The sequence below is a fragment of the Suncus etruscus genome, chromosome 14 (assembly GCF_024139225.1).
Source record: "Suncus etruscus isolate mSunEtr1 chromosome 14, mSunEtr1.pri.cur, whole genome shotgun sequence".
In the NCBI taxonomy this organism is placed as follows: domain Eukaryota; kingdom Metazoa; phylum Chordata; class Mammalia; order Eulipotyphla; family Soricidae; genus Suncus; species Suncus etruscus.
Window position 1 is genome coordinate 32536810 of NC_064861.1, and position 18760 is coordinate 32555569.

An 18760-nucleotide genomic window follows, 5' to 3' on the forward strand; every position below is an offset into this window, starting at 1 on the left:
CTCAGGGACCACTTCTGGTGGGACTGGGGACCTTTTGGGGTACCACGAATTAGACTGGGTCAGCCCTATGCAAAGCAAGCTCCCTGCCCTCTGTACTATCCCTTGGGCCCAAAAATTATCTATCTATCTATTATTATCTATCTATCATCTATCTATCTATCTATCTATCTATCTATCTATCTATCTATCTATCTATATCTATCTATCTATCTATCTATCTATCTATCTATCTATCTATCTATCTATCTATCTATCTATCTATCTATCTATCTATCTATCCATCCATCCATCCATCATCTATCTTTGGGGCCACACCCAGTGAACTATCTATCTATCTATCTATCTATCTATCTATCTATCTATCTATCTATCTATCTATCTATCTATCTATCTATCTATCTATCTATCTATCCATCCATCCATCCTCTATCTATCTTTGGGGTCACACCCAGTGATCTATCTATCTATCTATCTATCTATCTATCTATCTATCTATCTATCTATCTATCTATCTATCATCTATCTATTTTTGGGGCCACACCCAGTGATGCTCGGGGGATTACTCCTGCTATGCGCTCAGAAATTGCCCCTGGGTTGGGGGGACCATATGGGATGCTGGAGGATAGAACCGCGGCTCATCCTAGGCTGGTGCGCACAAGGCAGATGCCTTTATGTATGTATGTATGTATGTATGCATGCATGCATGCATGTATATGTATGTATGTATTTGGGTCATACCTGGCATCGCTCAGAGGTTACTCCTGGCTCTATGCTCAGAAATCACTCCTGGCAGGCTCGGGGATCATATGTGAAGCTGGGATTTGAACCACGGACCTTCTGCATACAAGGCAAACGCCTTACCTCCATGCTATCTCTCCGCCCTTCCCCCTTTTTTGAAATATTTATTTATTTATTTATTTATTTATTTATTTATTTATTTATTTATTTATTTGTGGTTTTGGGGTCACACCCAGCAGTGCTCAGGGGTTATTCCTGGCTCCATGCTCAGAAATTGCTCCTGGCAGGCACGGGGGACCATATGGGACGCAGGGATTCGAACCGATGACCTTCTGCATGAAAGGTAAACGCCTTACCTCCATGCTATCTCTCTGGCCCCGAAAAATTCATTTTTAATTCAAGCATAAAACAGATGTTTGAAAGGTGTGAAATTCTGCAACTCATAAAATTTGATGATAAATGTATTATTGCTTTAAAAATTATTTAAAGAAATTAGTTTATTTAAACAGAATGGTGGTGAAATTATAAATACTTCCTTAGATTTATTTCAATAATAATGTCAAATTGGGGGCCGGAGAAATAGCATGGAGGTAAGGCATTTGCCTTGCATGCAGAAGGACAGTGATTTGAATCCTGGCATCCCTTATGGTCTCCCGAGCCTGCGAGGAGTGATTTCTGAGTGTTGAGCCAGGAGTAATCCCTGAGTGCTGCCGAGTGTGACCCAAAAAACCAAAAATAAATTAATAATAATAATAATGTCAAACTGAAATAATTCGTTACAGTTAATAATAAATTACTCTGAATCTAATGTGTATTTTTTTTCCTCTTAAGGCATCTGCTTCTGGTGATGTGAGCTGTGTGGATGAAATTCTTAAAGTAAGATTTTGTTCTTTTTTTAAAAAAAAAGTTTTTGGTCTCGAGTTATGATTATCTGCTATCCTCTTTTACTTTATATATTTCATAAAGTATTTCAAGTAGCAGATTAACATGTGATTTGTCACATAAAAACTAGCTTATTTTGCTTTTTTCATACTTGAGTTCTTAATCATTTATTTGTTACTGTTTTTTCTCAGAGAGTTGAGGTTTTAGTTTATAAGTTTTTTATTTTAAGTTAAACAAGTTTGTCCTGATAGTTTGCCTTGAAAAAGAGAGGAAATTTAAATTTAACTGTACGTTCTCAGGTTAAACAACAGACCTGAATAGAATTAAAATAAATTTAAAGCATAAAGAGCTAGAAATTATGGCAGTCAAGTAATTTTTGCCTTGTAATACATCTTACTGGCAAATTTCTGTGATAACTGGTCTCTGAATGTAATACATTTTATTGACATTTTAAAAATTTATACTTGACCAAATGGACAGGACAGTCTTCTGCTGGAATAGGAAACAGTTTGTTGGAGCAAGCACAATTCTAATGAATTTTAACATTATCAGTAGTGCTAGTGATTGCTTTGGTTCAGTAGAAATATATCATCCGTTAACTTATTATTGTGTAAATTCTTTGGTGAAGTTTGTGAGCTTTTGAATCTATCCTTGTTTGCCTTTTACTGGGGATACTCTTGAAAGATTGCTTCCATTTGCTGCTTCCGCTTTGTTCTCTATAATGCCCTTCTTTCGCATGATATAGTCTACTCTGTTATTCTGCCATTCTGCTGAACTTAATCTACATGTGAAGATGTTTTAAGTTTTGTACTTTCAAAATTTGGGAGGATACCGTGCAGTGCTCAAAGGCCTTTGGGTGCTAGGAATTAAATTTTGGGGCCTCTTGCTTACACGACATTTAATCTAGCCCTTTGAGTTATCTCTCTCCTAAGCCCCTGAAGAAGTTTTTTTCCCCCCCATTATGGAAACATTCTTATTCTTTTTCGTTTTGTTTTGTTTTGTTTTGAATTAGTTTTGGGTCACACCCTAAGATGTTCCTGGCAGCCACTGCAATAACATAGTGGGTATGAGGCTTGCCTTGCATATGGCCAACTCTGGTTTGATCCCTGTTGTCCCAGATCATCTCCAGAGCACTGCCAGGAGTAATTCTTGAGCAATGAACCAGGAGTGCCCTTGAACATTGCCCTCCCAGAACTCAAAACAAGCAAAAAATATCAACTTACTATATAAAGAATATCAACTTACTATATAAAGACAAACACAAATTACTCCTGGTAATTTGGGGGACCTTATGGGGTGCTGGGGATCAAACCTGATCTGATCCTTGGTGTGCAAGGCAAATGCTTTACCACTATACTATCTCTCTTAGCCCCCCCCCCCACTTTGTTCTCTTACTGTTGCTATGATTTATTGTTTTAATTTCCCATTCATCTTTTTTGTTTGTTTGTTTTTGGCCACACCCAGCGGTGCTCAGGGGTTACTCCTGGGTCTGTTATCAGAAATCACTCTTGGCAGTCTCAGGAGACATGGGATGCTTGAAATCGAACCTGGGTTTGTTCTGGGTCAGTCGCTTGCAAGGCAAATGCCCTACTGCTGTGCTAGCTATTGCTCTGGACCCATCCCATATTTTTTTTTTTGGGGGGGGGGGCACACATGGTGGCAATCAGTGGTTACTTCTGGCTATGCGCTTAGAAATTGCTCCTGGCTAGGGAGTCCATATGGGACTTCAGGGATCTAACCAGGTCCATCCTGGATCTACCGCATGCAAGGCAAACGCCCTACCGCTGAGCTATGGCTCTGGCCTCCCATCTTTTTAAAAAATCTTTTTTTCTCTGACTTTTGATAACTTATTTCATAAGCATGAATACATTTTATAGACTCCATTTTTGTCTTTGACTTTTCTTCTTCTTTTAGAGCTTTGTTAGCTCTTTAGTCTTCTGTCTGAGTTTCCTTTGGGTTTGAGATTAAATGTCTTCCAGAGACTTAGCTGTCTGGATTTCTCCCACTTTGTCATACTCACCATGTCTAAAGCCATATTGTCCCTCTGTTAGTTCCATTCTCTCTTTTTTGTTGTTGTGGACTCATAATCATCTCTCTCACTTTCTCTCTCTGTTCATTTTTTGTTTTGAATTTGTATCACACAATACTTGTGGGCTCCTCGCTCAGTTTAGGAATAACATGTGCCAGGGATCAAACCAGGCCTCCAGCACACTACTATGCACTCAGCCCTTTGATTTCTCTGGCCCTGTATCTTATTCTTTGTCTCTTTGTTTTGTTTTGGGCAACACCTAGTTGTGCTCAGGAAACCTTATGTAGTGCCAGGAATTGAACTTGGGTCTGTTGTGTGCAAGGCAAGCACTTTAACCCCATACTCTATGCAGACCCCAAAATCATAAAACTACTCATAGGACTTTAAAATATCTGCTCGTTTATCTCCATTTTTGCCATTTTGGGCTCCAGTAAATTGCTTAGTCTTTGTACAGCCTTTTTGCCTCTTAAATTTCTCTGCTCTTTTGCCTTCTTTATTGCTAACAGACTTATTCCTTTATCTTCTTTTTTTTTTTCTTCCTTTATCTTCTTAATCATATTTTCTTCTCAGAAAGTTTTTAGAGACCTTTCTCAGGGCCATAAGAAAAATAATAAAATACCTAGGCCTGGGTACATGGTATCCAAGCACATGTTGTCCACATCTCCCCTCTTGAGATGTGGACTTTTCCTACTTTGATGCTGGGTTGTGTATTGGGACTCTCTGTGTCTGGAGAAACCTGTCTTTCTTGAGCATGTTACTCATTACTCTCTTATCATCTTCCCTCCTCTTTCTCAGTATCTCCAAATAAAAATTGTTTTATACTTTAAAAAAAAAAAAAGACCTCCCAATGGCCTGTCCTAACCTGTACAACCTCCACCACTGTAAGTGAGCACTTCGATTTTCCTGAGCCATGTTTTACCTTCTGAAGTAACTTTAATGTTAGGAGTGTTTTTCTTTCCTCTATAGTTTTATGTCAATGCTTTTATTATTTCTGAATTGCAGTGAGGCCTTTCTGTATTAATAGTCAATAGTATGAACTTTTTCCTTTGAATATTTTGGTTGCCATGTATATGAAAAAGTACTAGAGATTTTTCTGAAATGTACATAATACATTATTATCTGGAAGCAGTTTTAGATTTTCTTTTATCTATTTTTTTCTTTCATGTTCCTGTTAATTTATTTTACATAACCAGAGCCTGACACATAGTCATCAGTCATTTGATCATAAAAAGTCAGATTTTTTTTTTTTTTTAGTATTTTGATATTTGAGAGATAAAATGCCAACACTGAAAACCCTTCTGGAAATAGTCTAGAAAGTTTCCCCATGTATAGTGTACAAAGGAACTTTAGCTCTTCATTATCTTCCTTTTTATTTTAAACTTCTTAGTAGTTTAGGTAATATGTAACTATACTGTTAATGTTTATTTTATTTTATTTTATTTTATTTTATTTTATTTTATTTTATTTTATTTTTGTCCTCTGTGCCACACCCAGCAACACTCAGTGGTTACTCTTGGCTCTGCTCAGAAATCACTGCTGATAGGGTTGGAGATGTTGGCGATTGAACCGGGTTGGCTGTGTGCAAGACAAATGCCCTACCCTTGTGATGGCTTGATGTACAAAGTTTTTATCAAAATCTTTATCTTCACGGAAGTGTCCAAGATCTTCCACCTCTGTCCTTACGCCATTTCTAATCTTTCTTCTCCATCTCCATATTTGTAGTCATAATATTTTCTTAAAACTTAAAAACATTTTTAATATGAAATTTCAAATGTTTATTAAAATGCAGATTAATTCAAGATGTGCTAATTGAATACTTCCCATGTGTCAAGCACTGGAAATATGGTGATAATAGTAATGGCATTTGTTATATTCTTTGAGTTGATATTTTATTGCCCAAAGGTAGCTGCTGTTTATTTCTTTTTAATATATAAACTTTACTAGGACATAGGATGTGAATTATGTTTGTCAGTACAATGTAGACATCATTTTATACCAATAAATTTAACATTTTACTGTCTACTTGGTGTTCCATTATATGGATGGCAAGTAATTATTCCTGTCCTGTTGGGTACTGGGTGGTATTAAATTTTAAATTGTGAGCTCTTTATACATCTTTATTTACATAGCTGTGTGGAAATATAGGGCAGATTACAAGAACAAGTTACCACCTTTAATTTTTTTATTTATTTTTTTTTTGCAACCTTACTTTGAATTTCTTTTTTTTTTGTTTTTGTTTTTTGTTTTTTGGGCCACAACCGTTTGATGCTCAGGGGTTACTCCTGGCTAAGCGCTCAGAAATTACCCCTGACTTGGGGGACCATATGGAAGCCGGGGGATCAAACCGCGGTCCTTCCTTGGCTAGCGCTTGTAAGGCAAACACCTTACCTCACCTGCCACCTCGCCGGCCCCAACTTTGAATTTCTTTAAATCAATTGCCAAAGTCAAAACTGTGCCTCTCCCATTACTAATAATTTGTTTCTCTCTCTTTCCCCTCTCTTCTAATATGCATGTACTTCAATCTTATTCAAGTCTCCATTTGTACCAATGAAATCTGATAAGACACTGCTTGTCTTCCTCCTCATAAACATTTTTTTTTAAATCTCTCTCCTGATTTCTTCCACCTGACCAGATTTTCTATTAGTGAACAGAATTTGTAGCCAGACTTTCTTAGATGAAATTCTCTATTACTAAGATTTGGAATAAATCAGCTCTGTGCTTCAGTCTCATCCTACAGAGAGTTAGGATAATAATGGCATCTACCTCATAATGTCATTATGAGAACTAACTGAGTAACAGACATGTAAAAACACTTAGCAAGTATCTAACCATTAGAGGTACACAATAAATGTTAGTTGCTTTTCTTACTGTTAATCCCCTCTTCTAACTCCCACAAAAAACTCTTCCCCAATAATGTTTTACTCTATTGCCTTGTATTTGATTACAGGTTTCTTTCTGAAACCCTTCACAGGTCTCCTAATTTTAACTATATTTATAATCTTACTTCCTCCCCATTAGTGTCTTGCACAAAGATTGTGCTTAATTAATACATTACTAATTAAATGTATACTTTTGGAGGAAGAATCATCAAACCAGCATTTATAATATAAATCTGGTTTTTAGCTGTATAGTTTTTATCCTTGACCTGGTTGAAAACAAACTGTAATAATTACATTTCAGGAGATGACGCATTCATGGCCTCCCCCTCTAACGGCTATTCATACACCATGCAAAACAGAAACTTCCAAATTTCCTTTTCCAACCAAGGTAAGTAATAAAATATGTCTTTGATTCTGTAAGTAAACTCTTAAAATGGCGTGACTAAAATCATAGGAATTTAAAAACTGTCTCGCCATTATCATTCTAGTGGGAGCTTATAAATAAGTAAATAAATAGATAACTTCAGATCATGTAATTTCAAGTAAAAACAAGATAACAGTTTAGAAAATTTGAATTGAGAGGTACTTCAAAAAAGGTAGCAAGAGACTTAAAATTAGAAGCCATCTGTATTTGGTGCAAACTCTTAATTGGTATTCTAGGCCTTAGGTGCTAAGTACTTAAACTTTGGTCTGAAATATCTCTTTCCAAGGTCATAGCAATTATACTTAATCCTGCGGAGCAAGGTTCCACAGACAACATTTTCAAATGCATCTAAAATGAACATTAAAAAAAATCATTGGCTTATATTATCATAAATAATATAGAAATACGTTCTTATACTAGCTTGACTAGTCTCTCTAATTGCCCCAGTTTTGCTGCCTCTGTCTTACTAGATCTATTTTCATGTACCTTTCCAGTTCATTTCATAGTCATATTTTATATATAATTGTTATACATCTACACAGTTTATTTCTGTAGTATTCTGTATTTTTAATCAATAATTTATAGCAACCTTTCCATATTTTTATATAGCTAGATAACATCTATATAATATATAGCTTTTTTTCCCTTTGTTTTGTGATGTCAGGAATCAAACCTAAGGCCTCACTCATGCAAAGCAAGTACTTTACTGTTGAGTGCATCCCTGGCTCTGGAGATAGATTATTTAACTCTTTCCCTTTGGTATTTACGGTGTTGTTAAGTTTCCATTTCTATACATGTTTCTTTAATGGATATTTTTATTCATACTTTCTTATAGAACATTGATTATGTGCCTAATGCTTGTTTTCTCTAATACTTGGTGCCAGTTAGTACTGTCTCTTAGATTACTTATTCCTGAATTTTTATCTAAAAGCTTCTTCTTTTGGGAGGGACCACACTTTATGGGGTTTGAGGCTAGGGCTGATTCAGTGCTCAGGGATCATTCCTGACAGTGCTTGGAGAGGACCATGTTGCAGACTTCCTGCATGCAAAGAATTAGTGCTTTAAGTTTTTTCTCTGATTTACTTTATATAGTGGGATTTGTGTGTGTGTGTGTGTGTGTGTGTGTGTGTGTGTGTGTGTGGTTATCATTTTTTTTTTTTTTTTTTTTTGTTTTTGGGCCACACCCTGTGAGGCTCAGGGGTGACTCCTGGCTATGCGCTCAGAAGTTGCTCCTGGCTTCTTGGGGGACCATATGGGACGCCGGGGGATCGAACCGCGGTCCGTCCTAGGTTAGCGCAGGCAAGGCAGGCACCTTACCTCCAGCGCCACCGCCCGGCCCCCATCATTTTGTTTTTTTAAGAATTTATATATGTTCCTGGGCCCGGAGAGATAGCACAGTGGCGTTTGCCTTGCAAGCAGCCGATCCAGGACCAAAGGTGGTTGGTTCGAATCCCGGTGTCCCATATGGTCCCCCGTGCCTGCCAGGAGCTATTTCTGAACAGACAGCCAGGAGTAACCCCTGAGCACCGCCGGGTGTGGCCCAAAAACCACAAAAAAAAAAAAAAAATTTATATATGTTCCTGAAGGATACTGACTGATAGTTTTTTGTTGTTGTTAAATCTTTGCCTACTTTTGGCACTAGAATACTGTGGGCTTTAATAAAATGAACTGGGACATAGTGCACTACTTGTGTATTTTATGAATCATTTCTGTAGAATTTATATATTTTTTTCTCCAAATTTTTTTTAAAGAATTACTTAGTAAAGCTCCTTTTATATTATGCCTTCTTTGAATGGCATTTTTATTTTGTTTTGTCAGTTACTGGGGATTAAACTCAGGGCTACACTTGGAAGGTACTCATGTGCTATACCACTATGCCTTATCCCCAGACCTCTTTGTATGAGTTTTCATCTTTTTTTCTCTCTGTTGCTTGTATTATCTTTTGTTTTGGGTGGGTGGAAGAGGAGTTGGGCCACACCAGCAGTGCTCAGTGCCTACTCCTGGCTCTGTACTCAGAGATCACTCCTGGCAGTGCTTGGGCACCATATTTGGTGCCAAGAATCAAACCTTGGTCAGCCACATGTAAGGCAAACACCCTACTCGCTATATTATGGCTCCAGTTCTTGCTTTTCATGTCTTTGTTTTTTCTTCCCTTTCATCAGTGTTGTTGCTATGATCAGGGATCACACAGACATGAGTTAACTCACACACTCAGCTGCTGTGTTTTAAGTGTTTGCTGGGGCTGCTGTTTGGGGTGGGTGTTTGGGCCATGCCTGACAATGCTCAGGAGTTACTTCTGGCTCTATACTCCAGGCTTACTACTAAAAGTGCTTGGCAGACCATTTGGGATGCTGGAGATTGGAGCAAGGTAAACAGCCTATCTACTATACTATCTATCTGGCTTCTGGGGTTGGCTTTGTGGTGCTTGTGAAAATCCTGGCTGCAGTGCTCACAAGTGTTTGCTATATGTTCATACTTGTGTTCACTGGGACTCACACTTCTTGTCGTGGCACTCAGATATTTTAGTTGTGATTCTAGTATACACCTGCTTTGGTGGGCCAGAAATTGCACATAAGTTGCACTACCCAGGTTTCTATCTGGTGGCGGAGCCTGAATTCAGTGTATGATGGGTGGCACTAGGAATTGGATTCATAACCTCATTTTTGCAAAAGAGACTCTTTTACCCAAGTTATCTCCCACGCAGTTTCTTGGTTTTTATTTTGTTTTACAAATAGAGGTTTGGTGGGTCATACCTGGTTCTCTATTGTTCTTTTTTGTTATATTGGTTTCTACTATGATCATTATTACCTTTTTGTTCACCTTTCTTTTGATTTAATTTACTTTTATTCTTTTTATAACAAAATCTTTGTATATTTGTTATTTTTGTGCCACACTGGCAGTACTTGGGGCTTACTTCTGACATTGCACCTAGGGATCTCTCCTGCCATGCTTGGGGGACTGTCTGGTGTGCAGGGAATTGAACATGGGTCAAGTGTCTTGTTGTACTATCTCTCTGGTCTTTTGAAAAACAATTCTTGGGGCTGGAGAGATAGCACAGTGGCAAGGCGTTTGCCTGCAAGCAGCTGATCCAGGACAGATGATAGTTTGAATCATGGCATCCCACATGGTCTTCCCACATTGTGGCTGTCAGGAGCAATTTCTGAGCGCACAACTAGGAGTAAACCCTGAGCACCCACCCCCCAAATAAAACCCAAGCAAACCTCCCCACTGATTTCAATAAATATTTAAAAATAAACTTCTTAATGAAGATATTACATCATTGACTTAAATAAGGTTTTTCTCCTTTTTTTCCTTTTTGATGGTGCTGGAGATGGAATCTAGGGCTTTACATGTACTTAAAATATACAAGAGAAAAGTTCTAAATCCCAGAGTTATATCCTACCAGAGTCCAGCCCTGGGTGAACAGACCTGAAGTAGGGGTGGTGCCAAGAGGATTAAGAAAACAAGACAGACATAGAGAAAAGCATGGAATCAGGGAGCTCTTTGGCTACCTGATCCTTTGTGTAGGATATTTATTGTTCAGGGACAATTCACTTGTGAGGAAGGACATGGCCAATACCTACCTAATACTAATCGACCCTAAGTGGGTTTTTACTTCTCAAAGAGGGATATATGATGAAAGAGGAAAGTAAAATCTCTGAAGTTTGTCTTCCCCCATGAGAAGTTGCAGATAATAGTGTGAAAACAGGACTCGCACTCAGAATACTTTTGAGTATTCCCAAAATTAAGAACCCTTAGATTACCTTTTTCTGCTCCACTCCTTAGACTATCAACTTTCCAGCTAAACATTATTACTTGAATGTCTTCATATCCGACAAGTCCCTGACCTCTCTTTATGTAATAAAGACTTAGTACTATTTATATTTCACAAGGAAATAATTAACTTGCATTCCATAATTCTTTTTGGTTTTCTTTGTTGTTTTTTTTTGTTTGTTTGTTTTTGGGCCACTCCTGGCGGTGCTCAGGAGTTACTCCTGGCTCTGCTCAGAAATTGCTCTTGGCAGGCTCAGGGGCCATGTGGGATGCCGGTATTCAAACCCGGGTTCGTCCTAGGTTGGTGCGTTCAAGCCAAATGCCCTACCACTGTGCTATCACTCCAGTACTCATTCCATAATTTTTGATATGTATTGTTTTTTATATTTTTGATTCAGCTCAAATAACTTCTGATATAATAGTCTTGTTTCATTGTTTTGTGTTGCTCTGTCGCCAGATATTATATATTTTCCTTTTGTTGAGTGAACTGTTATTTTCAGTTAGGCCAAGTTCACTTCTAGTATTGTAGTGTCATAAATTCTGTTTGCTTTTACTATTTTTTTTAGCTTTTACTATTTTTTAAACTATTTATTGATTGATCAATTGATTAGTTTCTGGGTCACACTTGGCCGTGCTCAGGGGTTACTCTTGGCTCTGCACTCAGAATTTGCCCCTGGGGGACCGGAGTTGTGGCTCAAAGTGCTAAGAAGTCCGTCTGCCTTGTGTGGTATCTAGGATGGACCATGGTTTGATTCCAAGCCAGGAGCTATTTCTGAGCTCATAGCCAGGAGTAACCCCTGAGTGTCACCACATGTGGCCCCAAAACAAAAAAAGAATTTGCCCCTGGCAGGCTGGGCGACCATATGGGATGCTGGGAATCAAACCAGGTCCCTCCCAGGTCTGCTGCATGCAAGGCAAATACCCTACTTACCGCTGTGCTATCTCTCTGCCATGTTAATGGTTTTGTTTTAAATTTTTATTGAGATCATTGTGAATTACAAGTCTTTTTTTTTTTTTTTTGGTTTTTTGGGCCACACCTGGCGGTGCTCAGGGGTTACTCCTGGCTGTCTGCTCAGAAACAGTTCCTGGCAGGCACAGGGGACTATATGGGACACCGGGATTCGAACCCAAGCACCTTTGGTCCTGGATCGGCTGCTTGCAAGGCAAACGCCGCTGTGCTATCTCTCTGGGCCCCCAAGTCTTTTACAGTTACATTTTAGGCATATAGTGACAGTGAATTAGGGCCATTCCCACCCCCTTCCCTCTGCCATAGTTCACAGCACACCCATACCTCCACCCTTAGCTCCTTGGACTCGTTTTGTGTTTAGCTTGTTATAGTTGGGTCTCTTGATTCTAATGTCGTTGTCTTTGGCTTAGGTATTTAGATCTGACTTTTTTTCCCCCTTCCACTCAATGCTCCTGAGACCACTTGGCCCCTGGGTCTCATCCACTTCCCTACCTTTTCTCAATTTGTAGGAACACATAGAAATATGAGGCACAACAAAATGATTCAAGTCCTAAGATTCCATGAAAAAGGTGGGAGCCTCTAGAAGATATAAATAAAATGAAAAGAATTAAAAGAAGAAAAAAAGGAGGGTGCCGATATGGCTTTTTTTTTTTTTTTTCTTTCTGTGGGGGCATAGGCACAGTAAACTTCATTGGGGAAATTAGAAAGAAAATTCCTTTGGCCTAAGAGCTACAGGGTGTCTCCACCCAGGAAGTATGCTGTCATAAGACTGACTATAGGCTCTGGGCATGTTGGTTATCCAACCCCAAGGTCTTTCTTTATGATTGTTAATGGGTGGTTTTTTTTTTTTTTTTTTTAATTATTATTGCTCTGCTTTTTCAAATCTTTAGGGTAGAGGTTTTTGGTCAATTTTTGTCGTTCCCCCCTTTTTTTTAAATCCAAGTACCTTTTATTTAATTTTATTATTATTACTGTTATTTTTGTGGGAGCCACACCCAGGAGACACTTAAATCACTCCTAGCTTAGAGCTCAGAAGTTATTCCTGGCAGGCTTGGGGGAAGCATAGAATGTCTGGGATAAAAACACAGATCAGCAGTGTATAAGGCAAATGCCCTACCTGCTATGCTCTCACTTTGACCTCTTATTTACGTAAAGTCGTATATGTTTATATGATACTGTTAGGTTTAAATCTGTCATCTGTTTTTTTGTTTGTTTGTTTGTTTGTTTGTTTTGGTATTGGGATTGGGAGAGGGTTGGGCCAAACTGGATGGTAAATGGGGGCTATTTCAGCTCTCAACTTGGGAATTGCTCCATAGTGTATGTAGTTCCAGGGGTTATCACCAGTCCTCATAAGCTTCTCTTTTAGTCCATTGAGCTGGTTCTTTTATATTCCTAATTTTTATTGCGGGAGGGGGGGGGCATGCACACCCAGCAGCACTCAGGGGTTACTCTTGTCTCTGTGCTTGGAAATTATTTCTGGCAACCTTGGGGGACCATATGGAATGCTTGGGACCCAACCTGGGTAGGCCGTATATAAGACAAACTCTCACCTGCTGTACTGTCACTTCTGCCTCTGATACATACATACATACATACATACATACATACATACATACATACATACATACGTTTGTTTCTTTTGGGTGATGCTCGGGTTACTCCTGGCTATACTCTCAGAAATCGCCCCTGGCTTGGGGGACCATATAGGATGCTGGGGGTTCGAATCGCGGTCAGTCCTAGGTTAGCATATGTAAGGCAGACACACTACTGATTGTGCCACCGCCCCCCCCCTTTTTTTTTTGAGTGAAGCGGTTGTCAAGGGCTACACTCATCTGAGTGCTGGGGGTTCCTCCTGGGGGTACTCAAGGAACCATGTGGAGCCAGGGATCATCAAACCTGATCCTATACATACTTTGCTGCCTTGGTGTGATTTCCAGCTTCTGAGTTCTATCCCTGATCCTGATTAATGTTTTATTTTACCTCCTTATAGATTGAATTAAATCCTTTAAATCTTACCATTGCATTTCATTTTTAGCTTATTATCTATAATTATTGGTTCCTTAGTATTTGTTGTAGAGTTTTATAAAATATATCTTTGGCTTATCAAAGGTTTATTAAAGTAGTACTGCTTTATGTATTCATACCCAGTTATTCTACATTCGGAGTTGTTGGGGCCTACCAAGTATATACCTAGTGGTACTGAGGGGAAGCAATCATTTTTTTAAAGTGTTTTTATTGGTGCTGAATGCTTTCAGCTTTTGCTTTCTTGAATTAATCCTTTATTTCATTTATTTTTTTTCTCATCCCCTCCCCACTCCCTAGCCCTCTATTTCATTTATTTTTAGTGTCGCTTTTATTCTTTTTAAAATCCTTAATGTTACACTTCTCCTAGTTATCACTTCTTCATAATGAAGATATTTATCAAATTTTATTAGAAGTCATGATTCTAGATGACTTATGAAAGTGTCATAAATAGGGGCCGGAGAGATAGCATGGAGGTAGGGTGTTTGCCTTGCATGCAGAAGGTCGGTAGTTCGAATCCTGGAATCCCATATGGTTACCCAAGCCTGCCAGGAGCAATTTCTGAGCATAGAGCCAGGAGTAACCCCTAAGCGCTGCTGCGTATGACCCAAAAATCAAAATTAAAAAAAAGTGTCGGGGTCGGAGAGATAGCATGGAGGTAAGGTGTTTGGCTTCCATGCAGAAGGACGGTGGTTCGAATACCGGCATCCCATATGGTCCCCCGTGCCTGCCAGGGGCGATTTCTGAGCTTACAGCCAGAAGCAACCTCTGAGGACTCCTGGGTATGACCCAAAAAGCCAAAAAAAAAAAATAAAATAAAATAAAAAAAGGCAAAAAAAATCAATAAATAAAGGGGCCGGAGACATAGCATGGAGGTAAGGCGTTTGCCTTTCATGCAGAAGGTCATTAGTTCGAATCTTGGCATCCCATATGGTCCCCTGTGCCTTCCAGCAGTGATTTCTGAGCGTGGAGCCAGGAATGACCCCTAAGCGCTGCTGGGTGTGACCCAAAAACCAAAAACCAAAACCAAAACAAAATAAAACTTTTGGGGCCGGGCGGTGGCGCTAGAGGTAAGGTGCCTGCCTTGCCTGCGCTAGCCTAGGACGGACCGCGGTTCGATCCCCCGGCGTCCCATATGGTCCCCCAAGCCAGGAGCAACTTCTGAGCGAATAGCCAGGAGTAACCCCTGAGCGTCACCGGGTGTGGCCCAAAAACCAAAAAAAAAAAAAAAAAAGTGTCATAAATAGGGGTTGGAGTGATAGCTGATAGCATGGGCGTTTGCATGAAGCCAGCCCAGGTTTCAATCCCAGGCATCACATATGGTCTCCGAACCTACCCAGAGTAATTTGAGATCAAAGCCAGTAGTAATCAACTTCTGAGTGTCGCCAGGTGTGGCCCATATCTAAACTCTTGACTCAGAAATTAAAAAAAAATAATTTATTTGCATTTGCATGTACTCAGGCACCATGAACTCAGGCAACACATGTGTCTTACTGTTTTGATTCCCATTTTATGAATGATTAGTAATTTTGAATTTCTTTTCATGTACCTGTTGATCATTTTTGGAAATCTGTGTCTACACTTCTGCTAACAAAATCAGTTAAACCTGATTGGTTGTTTGGGTATTAATAAACCTGCTACTGAGTTGTTTGGATATTAATGTCATTAGAATTAAATTTTACAAATACCTTCTCCCTTTGACAAGATTATTTTTAAATTTCTTGAGATTTCTTTCCTTTTTTGGGGGGGTCACACCCGGCAGTGCTCAGAGGTTTAGGGGTTACTCATGGCTCCATGCTCAAAAATTACTCCTGGCAAGCTCGGGGGACATATAGGACAGCCAGGATTCAAACCACCATCCTTCTGCATGCAAGACAAACGCCCTACCTCCACACTATCTTTCTGGCTCTTCTTGAGATTTCTTTCCTCCACAAAAGCTTTGTAGTTTGATATAGTCCTGTGCCAGAGTCAAGCTTCTGGAATGGACCCACACTGTTAGGTCTGCCATGGCCTGAAGGCAAGATTCTGACAAAATACGTTGTTTTTGTTGTTGTTGTTGTTGTTGTTGTTTTGGGTTACACCTGGCAGTGCTCAGGGGTTCTCCTGGCTCTACGCTCAGAAATCGCTTCTGGCAGGCTCAGGGGACCATATGGGTTACGGGATTCGAATCACCATCCTTCTGCATGTGAGGCAAACGTCTTACCTCCATGCTATCTCTCCAACCCCCTGACAAAATACTTTAAGCCTTTTTGTTTGTTTGTTTGTTTGGTTCTTGGGCCACACCCGGTGACTCTCGGTTCCTTCTGGCTATGCTCTCAGAAATTTGGGGGACAGTTTGTCTTACCCCTTGCACCACCACTCTGGCCCACTTGTAAGCCTTTTTAATAGAGGAGTCCAGGGGCCTTTGACAAACCCCTAGGCTGGGAGAGAGAAAAAGGGAGAGAGATCTGTGTTTGGGACCAGAGTAAAGTCAGATTGAGGGCCAGGTAAAATGAACAGGTATATAAGGTAAAGGGTAAATACTCCAAAAGGATACAGCTGAAGATCTGTCAAAATCTGGGGAAAAAAAAGCCACAGCCAGGAGTAGAAACAGTTTGATCAGATTGCTGCTCCAACTGCTTCTTCAAACTGCCACACACTCTCCACACTTTCATCCTACTCCACCTCACTGGGATCAGGGAGGGGAAAGGAGAGACGGGCTTTTATAGACCCAGACAGCTAATAATAATTGAGTAAAGTTTTTCTCAAAGGGGTGGACCCCTTTTCTGGATGGTGCTGGATTTATGCTGGAGTAATGTAGGATAAGAGTCCTGCTAGTTGGTTTTGCTTTTATTGTATCTTCTTATGGTGTTAGATCCAAAAATCATCACCAAGAACTATGTCAGGGAATTTACTACCTGTTTTTACTTGGAGTTGTCCTGGTTTCAGGCATTTTTTTTTTCTTCTTCTTCCGGATTTTGGGTCACACCCAGCAGTGGTCAGGGGTCACTCTTGGCTCTATGCTCAGAAATCACTCCTGGCAGGCTTGGGAGACCATATGGGATGACGGGATTCGAACCTCTGTCCTTCTGCATGAAAGGCAAAGGCCTTACTTCCAAGCTATCTCTCCTGGCCACCCCCCCCCTTTTTTTTTTTGTTTGTTTGTTTGTTTTTTTGGGTCACACCCGGCGGTGCTCAGGGGTTACTCCTGACTGTCTGCTCAGAAATAGTTCCTGGCAGGCACGGGGGACCATATGGGACACCGGGACTCGAACCAACCACCTTTGGTCCTGGGTTGGCTGCTTGCAAGACAAACACCGCTGTGCTATCTCTCCGGGCCCTCCCTTTTTTTCTTTTTAACTCTTTTTGTTTGCTTGTTTTGGGCCACATGTCGTGGTGTCAGATGTTACTCCTGCTCTGTACTTAGGAATTAATTCTGGAGCTGCACATAGGATCACATGGGATGGCAGGGATTGAATCTGGGTTGATTGCATATAAAGCAAGCACCTTACCTGCTATACTATCTCCAACCCCTTTAATTTATTTTTAGTTCATTTTTGTATATGATGTAAGAAAGCTATCCAATTACATATTTCCCAAGTGACTGCCAGTTTTCCTACCACCATTTGTTGAAGAGATTGCCCTTTCCCTAATGTGTATTTTTGTTTTCTTTGTGATAAATTAATTGGGTAATATGAATAGCTCGGCTTTTATAGTTTCTGTGTATTTTAGTGCTAGGGTTCTGAACCCAGGGCATTACCCATGCACAGCAGTCATTGTCATTGAGCCTGTATCTGACCCCAGAATATTATTGTTGTTATTATTTTGTTTCTGGGCCTATTCTTAGGGGTTACTAGCTCTGTGTTCAGGGTTCACTCCTGGTTGGGGCCTGGGAGAATGTATAGAACGCTGGGATTCAAACCCGCATCTACCACATGTAAGGCAAGAGCACGACCTGGTGTACTAGTGTTCTGACCCCATGACCCCAAATTTTTAGAGTATTCAATTTTGATTCATTTTGGCATGATGTCTTATTATTTTATGTGTGGGGTTTTTTTTCTTTTTCTTTCTTTCTTAGAACTTGGGTTTTTTTTTTTTTTATCACATTAGGGAAAATGGAATTAGTCCCTTTAAATAATTCTTTTTTTTTTTTTTTTTTTTTTTTGGTTTTTGGGCCACACCTGGCGGTACTCAGGGGTGACTCCTGGCTGTCTGCTCAGAAATAGCTCCTGGCAGGCACGGGGGACCATATGGGACACCGGAACTCAAACCAACCATCTTAGGTCCTGGATCGGCTGCTTGCAAGGCAAACACCACTGTGCTATCTCTCTGGGCCCAGTCCCTTTAAATAATTTAATGTACCTCATTTTCTTCTGCTTCAAGTATTCCATTTATGTGTATATTAATTTTCATAAAGTTCTGCCATTCAGAAGTGTGTGGAGAGCTTATTTTTTTTTTTTTGTCTTTTATCATTAAGTTCTTACTATGGTTCATAGAATTGACACTACTGTAGTTTTCATTGAAAATACAGACTGAATAAACAGCTGAGAGCAAGACTAATTGTATCTGAGTGAAAAGATATTGAATATATTAAAGACAGTTTTCTTTTGAGGTATTAATATAAAAGGAAACAGGAAAATGGAACTAAGAAGGGTATGGTGGGGCCTAGAGGGGACCTCAAGGGTAAATGCTTTGCATATATAAGGTGTCAAAATCAATCCCTGGCACCCCATTGATTCCCTGAGCACTGCTAGCAACGGCTCTAGAACCTGCAACACTACTGAATTCACAGTCTCAGTTTACAGAGCTGAAGCAGTGAACTGGTTAGCCAAGTATTGCCTGGAAGGGACCCTAGGGACCCTTGTAATCTTCTCAGTAGACTCCATGCCCTCTCTGTTTAAAAAAAAAAAAGGTTTCTTAAAAAAAGGTTTCACTAAAAAATACATTAACATCCCTTTAAAAAATCTGGGGCCGGGTGGTGGCGCTAAAGGTAAGGTGCCTGCCTTGCCTGCGCTAGCCTTGGACGGACCGCGGTTCGATCCCCCGGTGTCCCATATGGTCCCCCA

The 18760-nt window shown here is 39.8% G+C and overlaps 1 protein-coding gene across 1 annotated transcript in view; it reads left to right on the top strand.

Moving 5' to 3' along the window:
* Positions 1 to 18760, top strand: part of AFF4 (ALF transcription elongation factor 4) — a 95774-nt gene that overhangs the window by 32855 nt on the left and 44159 nt on the right. Inside the window, exons 5-6 of the mRNA XM_049786819.1 lie at positions 1570 to 1614; positions 6830 to 6916. Coding sequence (XP_049642776.1) covers positions 1570 to 1614; positions 6830 to 6916 — 132 coding nt within the window. The remainder of the gene's footprint in view (positions 1 to 1569; positions 1615 to 6829; positions 6917 to 18760) is intronic.